The 19,839-nt window shown below is 51.6% G+C and overlaps 1 protein-coding gene across 1 annotated transcript in view; it reads right to left on the minus strand.

Annotated features, from left to right (window-relative positions):
* LOC119095750 (gamma-aminobutyric acid type B receptor subunit 2) overlaps positions 1-19,077 on the minus strand; it is a gene marked incomplete at its 3' end in the record, with an annotated part of 57,583 nt that extends 38,506 nt beyond the window's left edge. Inside the window, 4 exon segments of the mRNA XM_037218609.1 lie at positions 1,728-1,788; positions 10,233-10,367; positions 16,038-16,148; positions 18,709-19,077. Of these exon segments, the coding sequence (XP_037074504.1) occupies positions 1,728-1,788; positions 10,233-10,367; positions 16,038-16,148; positions 18,709-19,071 (670 nt within the window).
* Positions 19,078-19,839: the final 762 nt, after the last annotated feature.

Genomic DNA, 19,839 nt, shown 5'->3' on the forward strand with positions numbered 1-19,839 from the left:
GGACATATAGCTCGTTGGAGAAGAAGTAACGCCGCGCATGAATACTGTGTAAGTTCTTACGCTAAACGTGGTGACTGGTATGTGTTTTTGAAATTTTTGGCATGCGTTTTTGAGGCTTGCATTTATTCGTGTAGCACTCATGTCGTGCATTAGGCGTTGCAGTAAAAGTAATGGTCTGTATAAGTTTTTGCAGTAAAGTTTTGTTGCGTATTACTAATGTCCTGGCACTGCTGTCGCTAGGAGTTGTTGTCGTTGCAATAATGCCGCGACATTGTCAGTTGACTCTCGCCCAAATATCCGTATCAGCTCAGACCCGTCCAATGCTCCGCCGCAATCAGCCACAAGTAGGATAACTCCCAACGATTCGCGTCCATGAATGTGCTACCTCGAACCTGGTCGCCGGGCGATGCTGTCGACACCATGCTCAGCATTGCCTTGTGGTCGGACACGGCTGATGGTCCTCCGCTCAACGTATTATCCGAGCCGCGCTTGGCCGCGTGACTATAGCGCGCTTTAAGCCGGCACCTTCGCCGTTTGCCTTCGTTCTCTGCGCAGTGCCAATCATCGGTCAAGGTGCGGCGTCGGGGGCGGGGGCGGGTGGGGGGGGGGGGGGGGGGGGGGGGCGGTGCGGCCGACGGCGCGCCATTTGTCTCCAGTTGATCCAGTCATTAGCGGCAAGCACCGGCGCCGCGTATCGAGCGGGCGCGTCTGACAAGGCGGCGCGTCATGACGCGTGCCCACGCCGCCTCGTTACGCTGGACCGGCCGCCGCGTCCGTCGACGGCGCTGATTGACGTGCCGCCACGGCCGCAGCGTCCAGACACGTTGTCCGACGCTGATGCGGCCACGGCAGCACGCGCTGGGACGCCGTCAGCCGGCGGCGTCGGACGCGGTTTTTGGGTCTCGGGGAGGGGTGGACACTATGCAGGTCAGATGATGATGTCAAGGAGGGAGTGGAAATGACGGCATCAGTGCGCTGTCTTTCGGCCTAAACGGAATGTTTTAGATTTGAGGATATTGAAGCAAGCGGAATAAATGGTGAAACAAGTTACTTGTAAATATTGGTGTACTTTTTAAGCGGAAAAGACTGCTCTAGACGGCACAGTTTTCTTGTTTAGTGAATATGCTCCTCGATACGTCGCGGTTCGATCACGTTATGATATCTTGCACAGCACTCATTGAGCGCCAATTAGCGACCGTTATATCTGAAAATGGTGCTCACGAACGCCAGATATAGAACGCCTCGACAGCTATATTTTTCTTAGCCTTGATCGCCGAATGGCGTGCGACATGGCTGGGTTAAAATGACGTTATTATGACGTCATGGATGCCAAAGTGACTTTGAAATACTCTCCCCGATACACCTTTAGTAGGCCTTATGTCTTGGTCTTGAGAAGAGCAGGATTGTAAACAGCGCTAAAAGGTCTTCAAGATGACTATTTTAGTTCCAACCCCCTTATAAATGTGGAACACTCCCTTTAACAACGTACGGCGCGCATCCATTCTGTCGCACATCAAACTAGTGCAGAGTCGCGTCCACGACTGCATCTCCTTGAAATACGCGCATAAGCTTCAGCCATTTTACAATCCAGTCCTCGCTGTTCTGAATACGCAACATGTTACTCAGGTGAGGTACGGTTTTGGGAGGTGAAAGAAGCGTCATAAGTATTTGAGCAGCATTAAATATTCATACGGTGTTTTGCAGTGGTCCGCTATCACATAACTTACCTCGAAATTGCTTGAGAACGACAAAGCCTCTTCGTTCATTTTCCGTAAACTTGACAGGTCCCTGTAAAACAAGCACCATTAGAAAATGAAAATTAAAAACTCGACCTAAACGGCGAATACCAGAGATTGGCGCCGTTACTTTTCACGATTGCAGCTGTGAACATTGCTTTAAATAACTAGCATGTTCATGAAGTCTCTCAATGATTGCTGTCCTCGCTTAGCCAGAATCTCGTAGCATTAATGTCGTTTGCTTGCAGCGTGAGATGTCGCCCTGCCAACAACCAGCGTTGTTGGCAACAACCACATTGGCATTAAAGAAGGCCTTTAATACCAGCTGATGAGCCACGAGTCGGCATGGCAGCATGCCGATCAGGTCATCCCACGATCGCAGTGCAATGGCGGCAAGCAGTAGGCACGGATTATTCTCTGCGTGACTCGTCGCGTCTCGAAAGGCTGTCGGTCCAGTACCATTAATCCAGTGTCCTGGCGGGCGCCTGTAAAAGGGACGCCACGCCCTTCTCTGACCATTGTGTTGAATCAATGGCCATCCCGTGACGCGCATGATGACCTCCCATTATTGCCGTCATAATACATTCTGCCCGAGAAACTTTGTCAAAATTATTCATTAGTGACAAAATGTGGCGTATTAAAACCCTGTCCGAGTGGCATTCGCCGACACACCGGCCGATCGGAGTTACCACCATGAACCACAACCATCCAGCTGAGGAACCCACTCCCCTTCTCTGCTCCGCAATCGCCGGTCACACTCCGTATCACAGCAAATGGACGAGGTGTCCGGATCCGCATGGCCGGTCGGCAAGACCCAGTGTGGACGGACGTCTTAGATCCCTCCCCTTCCTCGCTCGCTGGGCGCGCCCCTGCGCCGCTGTGGCCGGACAGGCGGCTGGGGCCGGCCAGTTCCGGTCAGATGAACTCCCCGGGGAGCACAGGTGATACAGAGACACTGGCTGCGCCGCAATGGCCGCCGGTTCGGCCCGAAATAGCCGCCGATCGGGCCGGCCGACCGCGGCGGGCGGCGAGACAGCTCGGGCTGGCTGGCCACGGCGGGCAGCGAGACAGCTCGGGTCGGCTGGCCACGGCGGGCAGCGAGACAGCTCGGGTCGGCTGGCCACGGCGGGCAGCGAGACAGCTCGGGTCGGCCGGCCACGGCGGGCAGCGAGACAGCTCGGGTCGGCTGGCCACGGCGGGCAGCGAGACAGCTCGGGTCGGCTGGCCACGGCGGGCAGCGAGACAGCTCGGGTCGGCCGGCCACGGCCGGAAGCCTCGGGTCGGCCGACCATGGCCGGCAGCGAGACAGCTCGGGCTGGCCGGCCACGGCGGGCAGCGAGACAGCTCGGGTCAGCCGACCACGGCCGGAAGCGAGACAGCTCGGGTCGGCCGACCACGGCCGGCAGCGAGACAGCTCGGGTCGGCCGACCATGGCCGGCAGCGAGACAGCTCGGGTCAGCCGACCACGGCCGGAAGCGAGACAGCTCGGGCTGGCCGGCCACGGCCGGAAGAGAGACAGCTCGGGCCAGCCGGCCACGGACGCCGAACTGCGGCGGGCGATGGGACAGCTCGGTCCGCCACCGTCCGCCGAGACACGCTTCCGGCAGTGACATGACGTTCGGAGCGGGGTCTCTGACCCTGATGCTTGGAGCGGGCCACGGCCGCCTTGTCACAGGCTCTGAGTCAGTTTCAGGCAATCCACGTTCAGGGATAGCGTTATGAACCCCACCCAGATGACAAACTTGGATGTCACTTGGTGAACTCGGGATGGGGTCATGGGCTTCAGGAATGTAAGAACGTACTGCGTTCACCGAGTCGGGATGACACATATTAGGTTTACTGGTGCCAGCTACTATGCAATTTAGTTAATTCCTAGCGCTTCATTATGCAATCCTCGTCTTCTGTTGAGCGGATTACGTAAGCGTAAGGGGGCATAATGTGCTCCCGTGGCGGCACCAGAGGCACGCTTACTAGGCACGAGTGGGTGCTCTCCCCGTGCCCAGCTCCAATCTACAAAGGACAAAGCAAGAAAAGGCATCTACGTCCTAACTTATCGGTGATCACCACCCTTCACGCCAGTGTGCGCGCAGTTCAGCCCCCATTTCCTCGGCATGGCAACAGTGGCTTCGTCGTCCAAGTCCTGTCCTGGAGCAGCAAAGTGGGTCAGAGGCCCGTCTGACCGCCATATTGCGCTGCCCAGGCCGTACTTAACGCCGTAACGAGCAGGGGCCTGTCACGTTCCCGTGAAACTGTAACAACGACAGCTGTGCAGAACGCGCGCTGCGTTCTGTCGTCGTTACCAAGGGCAGGCTCTAGCCAAAAATAAAAATTGCTGGATAGATGAAGAGGCGTGATTTTTTTTTGTTTCGCGGAGAAACAGCCGCCGGGAATGAGCATGCGAGATGGACACGTGCAATTAAGTCATTTGTGTTGCCTGAGCTCTTCGAAACTTCTTCCAAAACCACAGCGAGGCAGCAGCTGTCCATATTAACATCATGACCAGCAGAAGTGTTGTGCGGCATAGGGAAGCGCGGACAGCTCCCCGTTTCACTTTAGATCGTCGTCTCCTGTCTGGATTATTCCAGCGCAAGCGATGAAATTGGCGTAGCCACGTTCCTAACTTTTTACATGAGTCTGAAAAGTTCCGATTTAATTTGACTACATGACCTAGTTTTAAGAGGTGGATAAGAAATCTTATCTCTTTTGGTTTGCGTCGCATGAGCATACGTCCTTAAAGCTGTTTCACTGGTATTGCTTTCAAGAGTGACCTCCGAGTTAGCCGCTGAAGGAAAACCACACTTTCCTGCCTCGCATGCACACATGGCGTGACTTTAATATGCTTGCGTTAATAGTTTCGTTTCATGAAACATAGCTTGGTCACTAAGCTATATCCTATTTCTACGAACACCGCAATCTACGCGTTGAAAATGCGGAGATTTCACGTTTCTGGCTGTGCTGCACGGTATGCTGTCCGGGCGGTTCCGTCCATTCATTACTTTTAGTCGTACCTGAGCTTCTAAGGAGTTCTAACACTTGAACGAGGAATTCAGAGCCAAAAGCAACAGGTCACGGCAAGAAATCGACGTCAAGTCATTAAACTGAACATTTGTGTAATGTGACCAAATGCCAATGCCGACCATGAGGTTGGCAATATGCAGTCATACAATGTAGAATGTCATGTCACACCTTGACAATAGCCCAACATCCCTTAGCAAGAGCTTCCCTTTCGTGTGCGGTATTGTGCATACGATGTAATGCAAGGCATTATCAATTCATGCTGAAACCTACAGTTTCCAGTGGACCGCTGAGATTGCTTTATTCGTTGTGGGCGTCGACGGTTTTAGGTAAGGGAAGTCACTGGAGCAAATTCAGACAATGCTTACGGCTTGCGGAGAAACCCAAGCAGCGCTAGCTCTCGAAGTTCTCATGCTTCCTTCTTCTTCCTTCTCCTTCCCTTTCTTCTCCCTCCCTCTCTCTCTCTCTCTCGTCTCTCTCTCACTCTCTCTCCTCATCTCGTCTCTCTCATCTCTCTCTCTCCTCTCTCTCTTCGCTCCATCTCTCTCTCTCATCTCTCGCGCCGTCCTCTCTCTCTCATCTCTCACTCTCTACTCTCATCTCTCTCATCTCTCTCTCTCCATCATCTCTCTCTCTCCTCTCTCTCTCCCTCTCTCTCTCATTTTCTCCCTCAGGCCAACCAGACGGACGCCACGTGAACCCTGTCTCTCTCCCTTCCTTCTCTTCCGTGGTTCCACAGCCCGTCTCCCTGGCCCTCTGCCACCCACCAGCCGTCTCGGTGCGGGCCGGACGGGTGCCGGGGAGGCCCGACCGGGGCAGCCGGGTGATCAGGCGCCCGCCGTGCGGCCTCAGTCGTTGTCCACGGTTTACGAGCGCAGCCACCGCGGTCGCCGCCTGGGCCGAAGCTTTCATTGCAACTGCATGGAGTTAACTGCAACTTTTATGGGCGGCAGCAGGACGTAAAATACCGGATCGACATGAGTGACCATGGGCTCAATTGATGAAACCTTCTGGAACGGTCACGTCTTCTCTAGGAAGGGATCAGCCGAAATGGCGCACTCATCAGTAATCTACGGAAAATAGTTGTCTGGCCAAGGAAATTACCTGATATTCGACCGTATCGCAGCATGCTGTATTTGAATCCAAGGCATGTCTGAATTGTGTAAGAATATGTTTCACAAAATGGCGAGAAAGCGCATCAAATTTTGAAATTCGGATCACTCAAGGGTTTCACAATAATGCGCTGACCAGCAACTTTGGTGAGGTAACCACAATGCCATATTGTCTTTATTTCTGTGGTCTAACTGAACGAGTCAAAATTTAACGAAACATTGTCACCCAACAAGTATTTACACAGGATAATATTTATGGATTGGCTGCAAGTTACTATAAATCTTTTATTCGTGCCTTTGCTCAGGAACGCACTCAAAGAAAAACTCGTGTCTTTTATTGTGCTCGTCATTGAACAAATAAGGGGCCCTTAGACATCCATAGAAAGGGAGAAAAGAAGAGTACGAAGGCAGCACTCTGTCGTATTGCTCACTGAATCACACCATAAATCCGAGGGGCCTGGACTTTTAAGCACACTATACAAGGTACCTGAAAAGATACCAACTCAAGAACTTCTGGTGTCAGCAAAATGTCGAGAGGCCCACAGCACAAGGAGAACACATTTCGAATGTCTGCCTCTTTTGCTCTCTAGGGAGTGCCTACAAGGACCTTTGTCGGGGCTCCCGGGCTACTCCTGTCGGCGCTCCCTTGAGATCGAATATCTTCACCAAATTTTTATGTCCGCGCCTGTTCGTGGCACTGTGTTTCAGTTATAGGTGGGGAACACAGACACTCAATTCCCCACGTACGGAATGCTGGCGATGATCCATCACTCTTGCAGCTATTGCAGCCCGGTGCTTCATCACTGCTGTAGATCAAGTACGTTTACCCAATATATACATATACATAATCTATAATGCCTAAACCCGAAGAAATCCTAAAACCAGGCAAAGATACGTTTTCATGTTCCCGAAGGAGCCACTGAATAGCATATGCGTCACACTGGCCGTTGTTAGAAAAGCGAAGTCGCCACTGACGTTTGTCATAGATTTACGTGCATTTGTTAGCGGAAACAAGCATAACAGAACAAGCAGAGAATGTAGATTAATATTCAAGATACTTTTTCTTTCCTTGTTGCATTTCTTAGATACTCCGATATTACGGATTACTGCGCTTCATGTTAAACCTTATAGTCATCAACGCTGTTCCCTACAATAACGGCTTCAGTTCGTTAAGTTTGCGCGCAAACAATATTACAGCAAATCTTTTACGGTCCTAACTTTAGATGTATTCTAACATACAATTGGGTATAATTTACGAACATTTGATGATAACGATTGAGCACTAACCTTATTCCGGGCGGGCCCCCCCCCTCGTTAATGCTATTTCAGACAGGGAGGGGCCAATCCCCTGTGAGAACTCGCTGAAAAAGCTGGAACCACTGACAGATTATATACAAAAATCGACATTCTATGTCTCTTGACCAAATCTGCATTTGAAAAAGAAGATCTTAAGAATTCCCCATGGGGGGCCACAGGGGGAAAACAAAATTTGGCCAGTTTTTTCATAACGCAACATAGCTGTAACGCTGCCAACCGATTTCGGGTAGCCAACGCAAATGGTAAGATCATGATACGTTATAGCAACATCATATCAACATTATTCATTAGCGTATCCAGGAGGTTCAAAACGGGTTGACAGCAACGAATTAAAAAAAAGAACTTAATGGAGTCCATGATGATAAAGTGGGACGGGCTCATGCTTTGTCATAATAAAAACAGATGTCAGCCGATCTTTTTTTGACAAAGATGGAGCCAGAGTGCTAGTGTCGGTGATGAAGAAGCCATGCTGAGTGGGTAGCAGTTATCTTGTTGAACGTAATGATCCTACGCCTTGTTAACACGCGCTCGATTTGAGGTTAATTTGGACCCCGAAGGTTTCTCCAAAACAACCATCAAACGGCACGGCATAGCAGCATCACAACTTGCCTGACTACTGGCAATTGATCGCCCAGTCTTTGATATACAAAGTTGGGTCTTGTAAGGTCGCTGACCAATGGCACGTCAAAGTCAGACCATGGGTGCCAGCAAACATCACTCCTAGGGAATCGTTCAATCTGCTGCGACACCGAAGTGACGCATGAGTGCGTGAGTGATGCGGACGTCGGAGTGAGTGTTGTGTTAGACGCAGTCATGCGTCTTTGAGATGATCTCTTAGACAATAAGACAATTTAATAAAGGATTACGAGAAACTGCATCGACCTTGGCATGTGGGATTGCTATAAAGGTCAGAGCGAAATCAAAACAAAACCACTTTTTATTTGAGGACAAGTCCTATTATGGGATAGTTTTTGACGTTCATTTCAAATGTCCTCATAACAAGGACGTCAGCAGATATTTAATTTGGACTTAAGAGGTTTTGGGGGCCAGAGAGAGTCACTGACACAAAATTACCCTATCGACCTGTTGTTTAAAGGAACACCGCTTGCAGTAGTCTTCAACGCGTATGCCAATTAAAAAAAAAACAATCAAGAAGGTTTTTGGTCATCTCGACCATGTGAAGGTCAATACTGTCATTAACCTGAAATTATCAACCGTAGCCTTTTGCTCAGAACTGGTATTTATGTTAAAAGGGGCCATACAAGGAGATCCGAGTGCCCTTTGGACTTCAATCGGGACTTTTACCTTATTTAACCTGAAGGTCATGATTAAGGGACCGCAAAATGTAACACAAGTGGGTTCACATACAGGTCACTTACTTTGTGAATTTGGTGACTCTAGATTGCTTAGTTTTTTTTAGATCTCAGCGGGATCGAATTGACCCCCACCCCAACCGAGCGCCTCACATTCACCTGGCCACCGTGTGTTGATTAAGTATGTTGTCTATACAGCATGCATGGACATGGACAAGACTTTCCTTCCTCCTGCTTCACGCGTGCGCACATTTTCCCACGCTGTCTTCACGCGACATTGTGGTGTTTTCCATAGGAATGAGGTCAGGTTTATCTGCACCCCTTTCACAAAACCTGAACACACGTAAAAGTCAAACGAATTATCATCAATTTCCACCGTAAATTACCATTAAACGTACGTGTAAACATTGCCGGCAGTGCAAAGTGTGGCTAGCAAAGTTCGGCTATCTTGGTGCCGATAAATATTCCTTACACGGCTGCATTGGTGACTCTTAATGCAGTCCGCATTACTAGGAAACTGCCCCTATTTCTAGCCTTGGGACCACTTCTGCCTTTACTATTTTGTTGTTTTGCGATGATCATGCCCATGCTGCAACTGTCTTATTCAACAAACTAAACGTTCCCTATGAAAACAGAGCAGTGTGTATCATCCAATAAAATCGCCATATTGACATGATCGCCAAACTTTACAGAGGTTCCTCCCAATACCAGCCACAGAGCACAGCCCTGCGCATTCTATGTGCTCGAGTTTTAACACAATGCGAGCAAGACCTTCTAAACAAGTCAGCCAATTTCAAGGACCTGCTCCCGTAGTGGCGGCGGGATCCCTAGTAGGGGTGGAATCCCTGGTGGGAACAAAATCCTGAGTGGCGGCGGGATTCGCAGTGGGCCCGAAGTACTCTAATGGAGATATCACCCCCGCCCCCTGACAGGGATAGGGTTAAGTGGTATTTAATAACACGTTGTATGCAGCTCACAAAATAGTTCGCATGGAATACATATTCCCTAACAGCGGCACTGAATGCACTGCAAGGGGCCGATGAGCCCAGCTAACCATGATTCTAGCACCCACTTATATTTTTGCATAAGTACATTGCCACGAATGTAATCTTGCATTTTGATAGCGCGAATGTGCCGATCAGCGCAATTATCTCAGCTTGAAAAGAGCACCGTGGAATTTCTGTCACCAAATTTCACATTCAAAGTCGGTCCATAATCGGATTATTCTCACTCCTACATGGCAACTGCTCGGGTCCCTGCGGCCGGGCCGTTCTCAGTCTTGTGCAGCGGAGCCTCGTGTCATCAGGTGGACGAGCACGGTTCCGTCCGACGCGGTGGGGGTTGCGGGGGCGAGGCCTGCTTCCAAGCTTCGTCGCGGAGCGGCTCACACAAGACACCCCCTGGGAGCCAGTGGAGGGCGGGGGTGGGGGAGGGCCCTCTCCCGAGAGGTGTGGGGTGGTGTCGCGTGTAATGGCCGACCCACGCCGCCAGCGCGCACCGCGCGTGGAGGTGCTAAATTTTTAGTTGGCGAAACAGCTCTGTTTATGGTCCGTGCTGAGCACCTCAAGACGACGACGGCGATTTACGGGTGACCCGTGTTATTAGGCCATTAGCGGTGCGCCGCTGAGGGGGCCTTCCAGGTGGGATATCAACCAGCGACGAGGACCAGGCGAGAGGCCGCGAGGTCTCGTCGCTCTCTCGTGCTCTGTCGCGCGGAAGGCGTAGCTACGAGCGCTTACCGTGACGCCCTCAAAGCTGATGTGGTTGAGCGCTTTCTTCAGCATGGCCTCCCAGTCGCCGTTCCTGTAGCGAAAGTCTGAGAGCCGCGACTTGGTGGGCAGAGGCGACCGGTTGTGGCGTACCTGCCAGTCCACCTGCCGAAGCAGAACGTGACTTTCACTACACAACTCAGACACTTGTGGAAGGGGCTACGTATAGATTCTGTCAACATGTGGTCAGTGTATGCTAAAATGTTGCAAACATTTTGCAGCTAACGGGCTGCTGGGTTGTTTTGCGGCGTCAGTAGGGTTGTGCTTTGGCGTCTTCTGCCAATCTGACTTGATGAGGGCAGCGCTGGATGGTCACATAGCACTCATGTAAGCGACAATGGATGGTCACCATCACCTATAATGTAGACGCCGATGGGTGGTCAGCACCACGTCTGATACACGTGACGAGGAGTAGCCACCATGGCGCCTGATATGGGCGACGGTTGGAAGCCACCGTCACGCCTGATTTAGACGCCGATGGGTGGTCAGCACCACGCCTGATGTAGGCGACAAGGGATAGTCACCATGGCGCCTGGTATGGGAAGCCACCGCCACGCCTGATGTGGACGCCGATGGGTGGTCAGCACCACGCCTGATATAGGCGACAAGGGATAGCCACCATGGCGCCTGATATGGGCGACGGTGGGAAGCCACCGTCACGCCTGGCGTGGACGCCGATGGCAGTTCACCATCACACCTGATGTAGGCAACAATGGATGGACAATCATGCCTGACGTAGACGATAATGGGTGGTCAGCACCACGCCTGATATAGGTGACGACGGATGCTCACCATCACGCTTGGTGTAGGCGGCTACGGATGGTCACATTACGCCTGATGCAGGCGGCGACGGGTGTTCACCATCACAGCTGATACAGGAGACGATGGATGGTATAAGTATGACGCAGTCCTGTACAACTGAACAGCTGTGCCGCATGACACAGGGCCCTCGCGCCATCAAACCGTCCAAGCGCAAATCGCAAAATTTTGCCTTGGAGGTGATTTTGTCACGAGGTACTTTTAATATTCATCCCTAATTCAGATTCAGCGAACAAAGGAGCATATGCTGTGATAAACCAGCTGGTAAACATAAATACTAACATAAAAACAATCATAAACAAGCTTCACTTGTTTGAACCTCATGCCGTGTCATCTGGCCGGATGAAAAAAGTTGCTCGCACTGTATCTGAGACGGGTATCTGTGTTGTGCTTTACATGTTCTCAAGTGGGCGGTCGTATAACAATTTAGGCACATATAAGTTAAATTTTACCACAGACTTACACTTCACAGAGGAAAAATTGCACTCAGCCGTTCAAAAAGTCGGTTTTTCCTCGGTGATGTCCACATCCAACAGGAATCATTTCAGTAGCATTAAGTTCCTTCATCCTTCACAAGAAACCAAATGTTAACGCCCCCGGCTTTCAATTTGCTTTTTGACCGTAATCAAGTTAGCGCGCTGTGAATACGAATTGGTCGCCGATGCCGTTTCATGCATATTCGCACGGCTCTATCAGCGCCGATGGCTATGTCCATTTGGCACTTGATAAGGACTAGAGGGGAGGCCAGCATGAGGTCGATTGCATATTCAGTGTGGAAGACGCCTGCCAGACCCAGGGGCGTCCGATGATTTCAGTCCTCGCAATGAATAGCTTACTGCCAAGCCGCGGCGCCTGATAGCCACGCGGACGGCACTCAGTGCCTTCCGCCATTCCACAGACTCTGCGCGTCAGAAGTCGTCATTGGCTCCCTCTTCCGCCCTCCGGTTATGATGAGCCTCGATATTAGGACGACCGCGTGGGTTCGACCCGCACTTTAGATCATTAATTCGTTTGCCAATTGTTGAGGGTGGAACTGAATGCGATAGCCTAAATCGTTATATGACTTTCTACTGGAAACGGTGACAAGTCAACGCTGTGTTGGTGCGCTGAGACGGCAAATTGTTTATGACCGTTACAGACTGGTTATTATTAGCTAGAGGACGCTGGTATGACTTGAGTGGAGCTCAAAAATAAACGTAACGATTTTGCGGATTTTTTTACCTTGCGCTTCGTGAGAGATGCGGATGTTCGAAGCTCATATCGGCATCGGACCAATGAACGCATCGCTAGCCTCACATAATGACAATCATTTACCGACAACCTGGAAATCGCGCTAAAACCATGCACTAGCACAAGGGAAGCCATTATTTTCACGCCCGTTAGCGATGATTACCGGCCGCGTCAGGCGCCGTTTGGCTCCCGCGGTGCCGTGTGGGATCGATCAAAACTCGATGAGCGCGCGAGAGCTGGCGCCGGCAGGATCGTAGCACAGAACCCGCGGTCACACCACGTGCCGTCCGCGATCTATACGCTGCCACCCGCGTTCACAGCGAACAGGGACGCGGCGAGGCCGGAGAGCCCAGCGGCTGTGCCGTGGCATTAGTCCTGATTTGTGCCCCGCCCAGTCTGTGGGAGCCAATGTGGACCACATCGCGCGGCGTCGGATAGAATTACGCTCGCCATCCGCCTCTCATTTCGCGAATTAACGGATATCCGGCTGCAGGGTATTGCGGCAGCTGCGGCGGGGGCGGCGGCGGCGGCAGGGCCCGGCGGGTACGGCGCTGTTTGGGACCCGGTCTGGCCCCCATAGAGGCTCGTCCGGTCCGGCGCTGGTTGGAGCCCGGCCCAGCGTTGGTTGGGGCCCAGTTCGGCGTTGGTTGGGGCCCGGTTCGGCGCTGGTTGGGACCCGGTCCGGCGCTGGTTGGCGCCCGGTCCGGCGCTGGTTGGGGCCCGGTCCGGCGGCGGCTAGCTGTCTGCCGCTGCCGCCATCAGGACCGTTCTCCCGGCCGCGATCCGGCAGCAAGAGTAATGGCGGTAATTCCGACGGCGGCCGCCCTGGGAGGAAGGCGCCGGCACCGGCTAGTTGGCGCGACAGGTAGAAATAGCCGGCCGGATAACTCACGCGCCCGCCGCTTTTCCGCCGCTCTTGAAATGGTTCGGGCGCCGTAATGAAATGAGGCAGATCACTTCATGAATCCGGAAATAGACCAGTTTTGCGCGGCTATGGCGGATTAATCGGCCCCTGGAGTGGACGTTTGGTTGGGTTCTTGCGGTGGCGGCATGTGCGACACAAAACGCGGTCAGTTTCGCGCAGTCGCTGCAGCTTTTTGCAAGTGTGCTTCCTGCACTGACTTAAAGTTTATGTGATTTAAAAATAATCCACTTGCACGGATTTGTTCTGCCTTATGAACAGGCCTATATTTAAAAAGAATCTAGAAAAAGACTGTCGGAAGCAGGTAGTCGTTCAAATGATCTTCACAAGGAGTGCTGAACAAACAACACTCATTTCCCCCGCAAGGGGCCCGCGGCATTGTGCTGCCACTGAGAATCAGCCTGAAGAGCGAAGTAAACGTAGTTACCTTCGGGACCATGAACGTGAGTCAAACGCTTCTCATAATCTCTGGCGACTTTTGAGTCACAGTTTTGCGGACGCATTAAGACGAGGTATTATTATCATGAACGGAATGGTTGCCCGGACTATCATCCTTGTCTTGTGTGCGAGATACACAAACTTTCGGCCAGTTAACTGTACGGCCGTCTTCAGGTGCTATACAATCCTGAGAATGTCTGGACGATGTTTATTTGCCAGCTATTATGCGTGACAAGCCGAATACTGTCTTTGGAATTGCTCGGCTTCAAACCAGAGCCGTCACGATGCCGTCCAAGCAGTCTTCTTGATTGCCAGTACAGTGTGCCCCCAACTGAGCTACTTACCAACTGAACAATCATTATCCACTCCTGTTAGCTCATTTGGAAGAACCCTGCGCTTGCAATCATGAAGGCCTGGTTCGGATCCCAACAATTTGAAGGAGATGACTAGGATTATTGGCACCTACATGGCTGATAACCAAGCACCATCCAGTTCTTCTCAGTGCTTCATAACATCTGTCCACGAAGGGAGATTCAACTGGCCGAAGCGTTGTGTAATTAACGCATCAAACGAGGATGATTGTCCGAACAGTTATTCATTCATGACCTTTGAGTTGATGACGCTGTTTCAAAGACATTCCTGCATGGATACCGCCCAAGCAGACTGAGCCGCAGTGCAAGTACGGTTGTGTGCTTAAACGTTGTGGATCACTGTTATGTGGGCCTTGGCTTCAGAACGGCACCACTTGGTGTATGCTGCACCAGGCATGTCAGGTTTAGTACAGACAATGCATCGCGCGTAAGCTATAAATTGTTGCTCGCGTGTGGCCTCTCCTCGTTGGAATGAGTTGGAACACACTGCATCTATTTATAATATAGAAGATTGTCGCACGTGGCTCTGATTCTGGTTGGCCAACCAGCCTGAAACACCGCCGCCACACCTACCAGTAACCAGTTTCTCAGAGCGAGGGGTAATAGATCGATCCATACAGGTCTTTTATAGCCATGAGTAACGCGAAGTACAAGAAAATGAGATGTGCGGCGATGTATACCAACATCTGTTTACGAGAGAGCCGTGCACGACCCGGACAGGCCTGGGACCGCTGCAACGGAAAACGGACAAGGGGGATGTTACAAATCGATGGAGCCACGTAATGTGCTTCTACAAAACGCTATCATGATAACGAGATTATGATTGAGCGATCGCAAATAGTGATACAGAATGTAAGTATGCATGCACAAACAAAAAATGAAATAAAACCAAAAAATGTTGCCTTTATTTTTGCTGCGGTCAAGACGAATTTTACCAGGTGCACATTTTAGGCATCAGTATAAGACAGTTGTGTCCGCTACCCCTCACGGAGGCCTCAGTTGGAAGTGACCACCGTGACCTAAACAAAGCGCAGCGGCCCAGTAATGCTTCACACAACAATGTACTTCCAACGTGCAACTTTCCGAGACGTACGTCGAGCGAACGCCAAACTCCGGCCAAGTCAATGGCATGGCTCGCTGTCCATTAGCGTGTGCATTAATGCTTGAGTGGGCCGTCAGTAACGGCGAGAAGTCGGCTGCCTCCTCGATCCGTCGCCTGAGCCCGGAGCGGCGCGGCGCGGTCCCCGGGGCCGTCCGGGATGCGATTCCGCCTGTCAGCTCGAGCCCAGCCAGAACGCGCCGTCCTGCTGCTACCTGGCAACGGCCGGACGGCGCGGGCCCGGAATGGCCATGCCACCAGCTGACCCCTGTCTGGAGGCGGCGGGGGCGTTCGAGGGCGGAGAGCAGCGGGCGGGGCGGGTGATGGCTTGTCTCTCCAAGGATCAAAGGCCTCAGATAGGAAGTTCTCTGATTCAGATGTCACCGTTTCCACGGGCGTTTCTGTGTGGATGAGCGTAACGTGGGCCGTGCGAAGCGACGAGTGAAATGTTTTTGTTCTATAGAGCGAGAGCTCAAGCACTCTGGGACCAATCGAGTCCAGGCAGTCGTCTCGCCGGAGGTGAGAGCTATTCAAGCAGGGCTGACTGAGATAACAGCACTCTCAGAGACAATCGAACATCTCCTTTGTCTGAGGTCAAGGCGTGCTCTTCTACGGAAACAGTGTCTGGTACGTGGGAACTGGAAACCGCCCGGGCGTTTCTGACATACGCATCATGTATCAAGCTCACATATCGAAAGCTTGTCGAGCTTGTGCATTGCGAGTCCGTGCATCCAGAACAAGGAGGGCACCCTCCACTCCGCAGAACACAGCGCACTCCAGTGTAATCTCGCCCGCTACCTGTAGTGCACGCTGCGCTAGAATGCACTGATAGAGTCACAATGTCTGCCTCTTGGCAAGGTCGTGTACCGCGGGACAGCGGTCGGTCGGCCGCTCACCTGGTGCAGGGTGGAGGCTATGGCCCAGATGCCGTCGTAGGCGTAGCCATGGAAACGTGAGTAGGCGTTCCCACGCACATGGTTGTACTGCTCGTAGTACTGGCTGGCCGTCTGCAGACGAAATGAAAATATTAGAGGCTTGTTGAAGCGTGTTGGCTGGTGATCGAAGGTGGGCGCATGCAGCGTTTACCGATTGCCGAAGATCAGTTACGATACCGTTTCACTTTTATCAGTTGCCTTTTACAGTATGTTATCTGCGTATTTTGAAGAATTACCGCAACTGGTTTCAGCGGATCTCCTTCGATCTAACGTATTTCATTCTTTAGGCATGACAACGCTCAATGCACAAGGAATATCCTAATAGCTGAGAGCCCTAAGGCTCATTCTTTTGTCGGCGGCACGGGGCGCAGTGATGGATCAGAAATGGAGTCTGTCGGTTGCCTTGATTTACTCGATGAGCCATATTCTACAGCTGTATCCAAGAAGAAACAAATTGAGGATGTCCTCAATAAGGCTTCGTGATGATGTCTGACATAAATTCAAGGAAGCGATTTCCAAAACAAATCGGTTGTCTTCCATGACAACATAAGGAAATGGACTCTTCATTTTGCCGTCTGATAAACTGCGCATTGGAATAGTTGCCCTGGATTTCGTTTTAGATTCAGTATGCTGCCGAAACACGAGCAAAGGCAAATGAAACATATTTCTGAAGAGGGGTTGGTCGACACGATCTCTTATCACACTGTTTACAGTAATGCGTCCCCGTGTAACCAGCCATACAGTCAGGGTTATCTATTGTGGTGTATAAATGCATCATCATTCATTACACTTGATTTTCCATCATACATCCCACAGAGGTGTGTGCAATTACATATGTCATGCTGGTGGAAATCATACACACGCTGTTTGCAAGTCTTCGCCGAGCAGAATTGTGTTCGACGCGAGCTGAATCATGGATCGGCTCATGAGTTAGTCGTTTTGGGGTGGGTCAAGTCATGAACTGCAACACTTTTTCGTAGATTTCATGAGCTGAATCGTGAGCCGATGGTGTCTTAAGATTATGTGTCAGCGAGTCATATGGCCCAAATGAAAATGGCAACATAAAAAACACCCAGCACCCCAGACAAATCAACAGCCCATTTCAGATTGCTAAAATGAACAGCATGCAGCAGTAATATAAAACGCTTTGCAAGATCAGCAACGAAGTTCTCTACCGCAATTTATAAGTAGCCAGCCCAATATTGTTGATCCTGAGCTAAATTTTACAGAATCTCAGCCAGGAACCAGAGTATATTGCATTGTGCAGATATCCTTCATTCCTATATTGTATGCTAGAATCAATGAAAGGTCGTCTGCTACCTTGAAAATCTAAGTGCGGTCATATGCATTCAGGTCAATTATCACTGCAATGAATTAATCCATGACTGACCCCGCACTACATTGCTCCATACTACTTGGTCAGCTGCAAGCATGCTTTTTCGGAAGCTATGTGAAATAAACAACAATAGTGGCGAGGTCGATTAGTCCCACACGCGCACTGTATCTCACAGGCGACCCACAAGGGATAACATAACTAATCCTTTTCACGCAACTTGGGTGCAAATCTGACCTCCAAATTTAGTAGTCTTGGAATGCGGGTAAAGTGGCGCACAACACTTTTATCTCCACGCAGCGCGGAAGTCTGTTTTCACTCCTCACTCCTCGTAGAGTGACCCGATGATGTAAGTTTGGAACACCCTGGTGAAAACGGCGGTCACCGCTAACTTTAGCTTATTCTAATTCAGTTCTTCAGTTCAGTTCAGCTCCTTGCTGACCGGAAGTCGAGGAGCGAATGAATTGGATTTTCGCTGCGCTCTTTTGTAAGAAATGTTAGTCTAATTTGTAATACATATTACTTAAGTAACGTAAGGTCATCACATGTTTGTAACTTATGGTAGATGATCCCTATTGCAAGAAATTAAATCGAATGTTGAATTGTTGGCATGCCATCAATACCAATGTCAATACCATGTTAATGCACTTGGACGGGCACTTGGCAAGTGCGGACTGCCAACTATCAGGTTCTATGCAGTCTAGTTCGCAGGTGTCAGGTAGAATTGCAGGCCTAGAACTGAGACTTGAGAGAGCTGGTTGGTAGCAGGTTACAGGAAAAACATTCGTTGCCGCACTGCATATGCTAGGTTCAAACTATAAACTTGCTGCTCAGCTATTCGTATGTATTTACATATCATGGTATATAGTATATATATATATATATATATATATATATATATATATATATATATATATATATACGACTGAGTTATAAAACAACAAACCGAACATGAGTTGGATTTTTGATTTTGCAAGCGGCGCGAGTCATGCGTCAAGTGATTCAATGCAAGCAATGGGTCTGAACCGAGCTGAATAAAAAAAATGGGCCCGCCATGAGCCATGGCTGGATGGGATCTCAAAATCTGTGACTCGGTCCTGAGCCGGATAAAAAACGAGTCAAACACAACTCTATCCCCAGACCAGCAAAGCAATGCCTTTCGAAAAAATAAAGACGTCGACAAAGTCCGTCACATTCCCCTGCGTCCCGGCATGACACAGTCAGCTGGCGCCAGTTTGCGCAACAGCTGTCCGCGCTCGACCAGGCCGGCAGCCGCCCGGTGCAGCCAGCGGGACGTACCATGCCGGAGACGGTCTTGCGCTGGTTGTTGCTGAGGTGAAGCACGTCGGCAAACACAGCGCCCGGCAGGGCATGCAGCACCTCGGCCACGGTGCAGGGCTCGGCGGCCTCCGGGCCGGCGAACTGGTCCTCGAGCCACCAGCTCTCGCCGTACAGGCCCACCAGCACCCACTGGTAGCGGCGACCAAACATGCCCTCGCGGCGCGCCTCACAGAATATCCGGCGCGCCCAGCTGGCGTCGAAGCTGCCCAACACTATTCGGACGTCCTTGCTCTTCAGCTTCTGCAGCTGGTCGGTGATCTTGCCGGCGAACGTCTGCATCTCCACCACTTCCACGGAGAAGGTGTCAAGCAGGCCGACCATGTCGTTGTGCGCCTGCAGCAGGGGCACACGTCAGTGGCGGCCCGAGCGAGCCCGTCGGCCCAGACGTCCGACGCCCAATTTATGACCGGTATCAATGAAAGAGCCCTGTCGACCATATATTCATTTCGAGCAGGTCATCCCTCGCCGGCAAATGTAACCGGTGACAGGACATCAATTGCAGGAACACGTTCAGGGACGAGCGGGCCGCTCTATACCGCCCCGCCTCTGCTCCGAGCCGTGAGCGCCACTCGACCGGAACGACCGTCCTGAAGGGAGTGACCTCTCCAGCTGGCCGCGCGGCGGCACTGGCGGCGGCGGCTGCCTGGGGAGGGCGGCTGCCAGGTCGGCCCGGCTCCGCCACGGGCGCGTACTCCCACGGCTCGTTGATTTGTTATTCAGCCAACTTGGTACCATCTTGAGAAGATGATTGCTTTCCGGGAATGGTCCACTCGGGTCAGCTTTGAATGCAGTGGACGCTTGCGACGTCGTCAGAGAAGTGGCCGCTGGCATTCACGCATCGCTCGCCAGCAGGTTGCGCACCATTTTCGTATTGCCTGGCGTAGCCAGCGGCCACCCAAGCGAACGAACCTCGCGACATCTACAACCTTAAACTCGACACCTACACCAAAGCTGTCGGCAAGCCTCCTAACACAGTGTCACAGGCTGACCTGGCCTCGCGTTCCTCCAGCGTCCGGGCTGAGTTGCGTGCGTTCGCGACCCCCGCCCACCGGAACGCCTCGGGGCAGGCGGACGGCCGTCCCTCGTGAG

This window comes from Pollicipes pollicipes, unplaced genomic scaffold, assembly GCF_011947565.3.
Source record: "Pollicipes pollicipes isolate AB1234 unplaced genomic scaffold, Ppol_2.1 Scaffold_1774;HRSCAF=2075_pilon_pilon_pilon, whole genome shotgun sequence".
Taxonomy (NCBI): domain Eukaryota; kingdom Metazoa; phylum Arthropoda; class Thecostraca; order Pollicipedomorpha; family Pollicipedidae; genus Pollicipes; species Pollicipes pollicipes.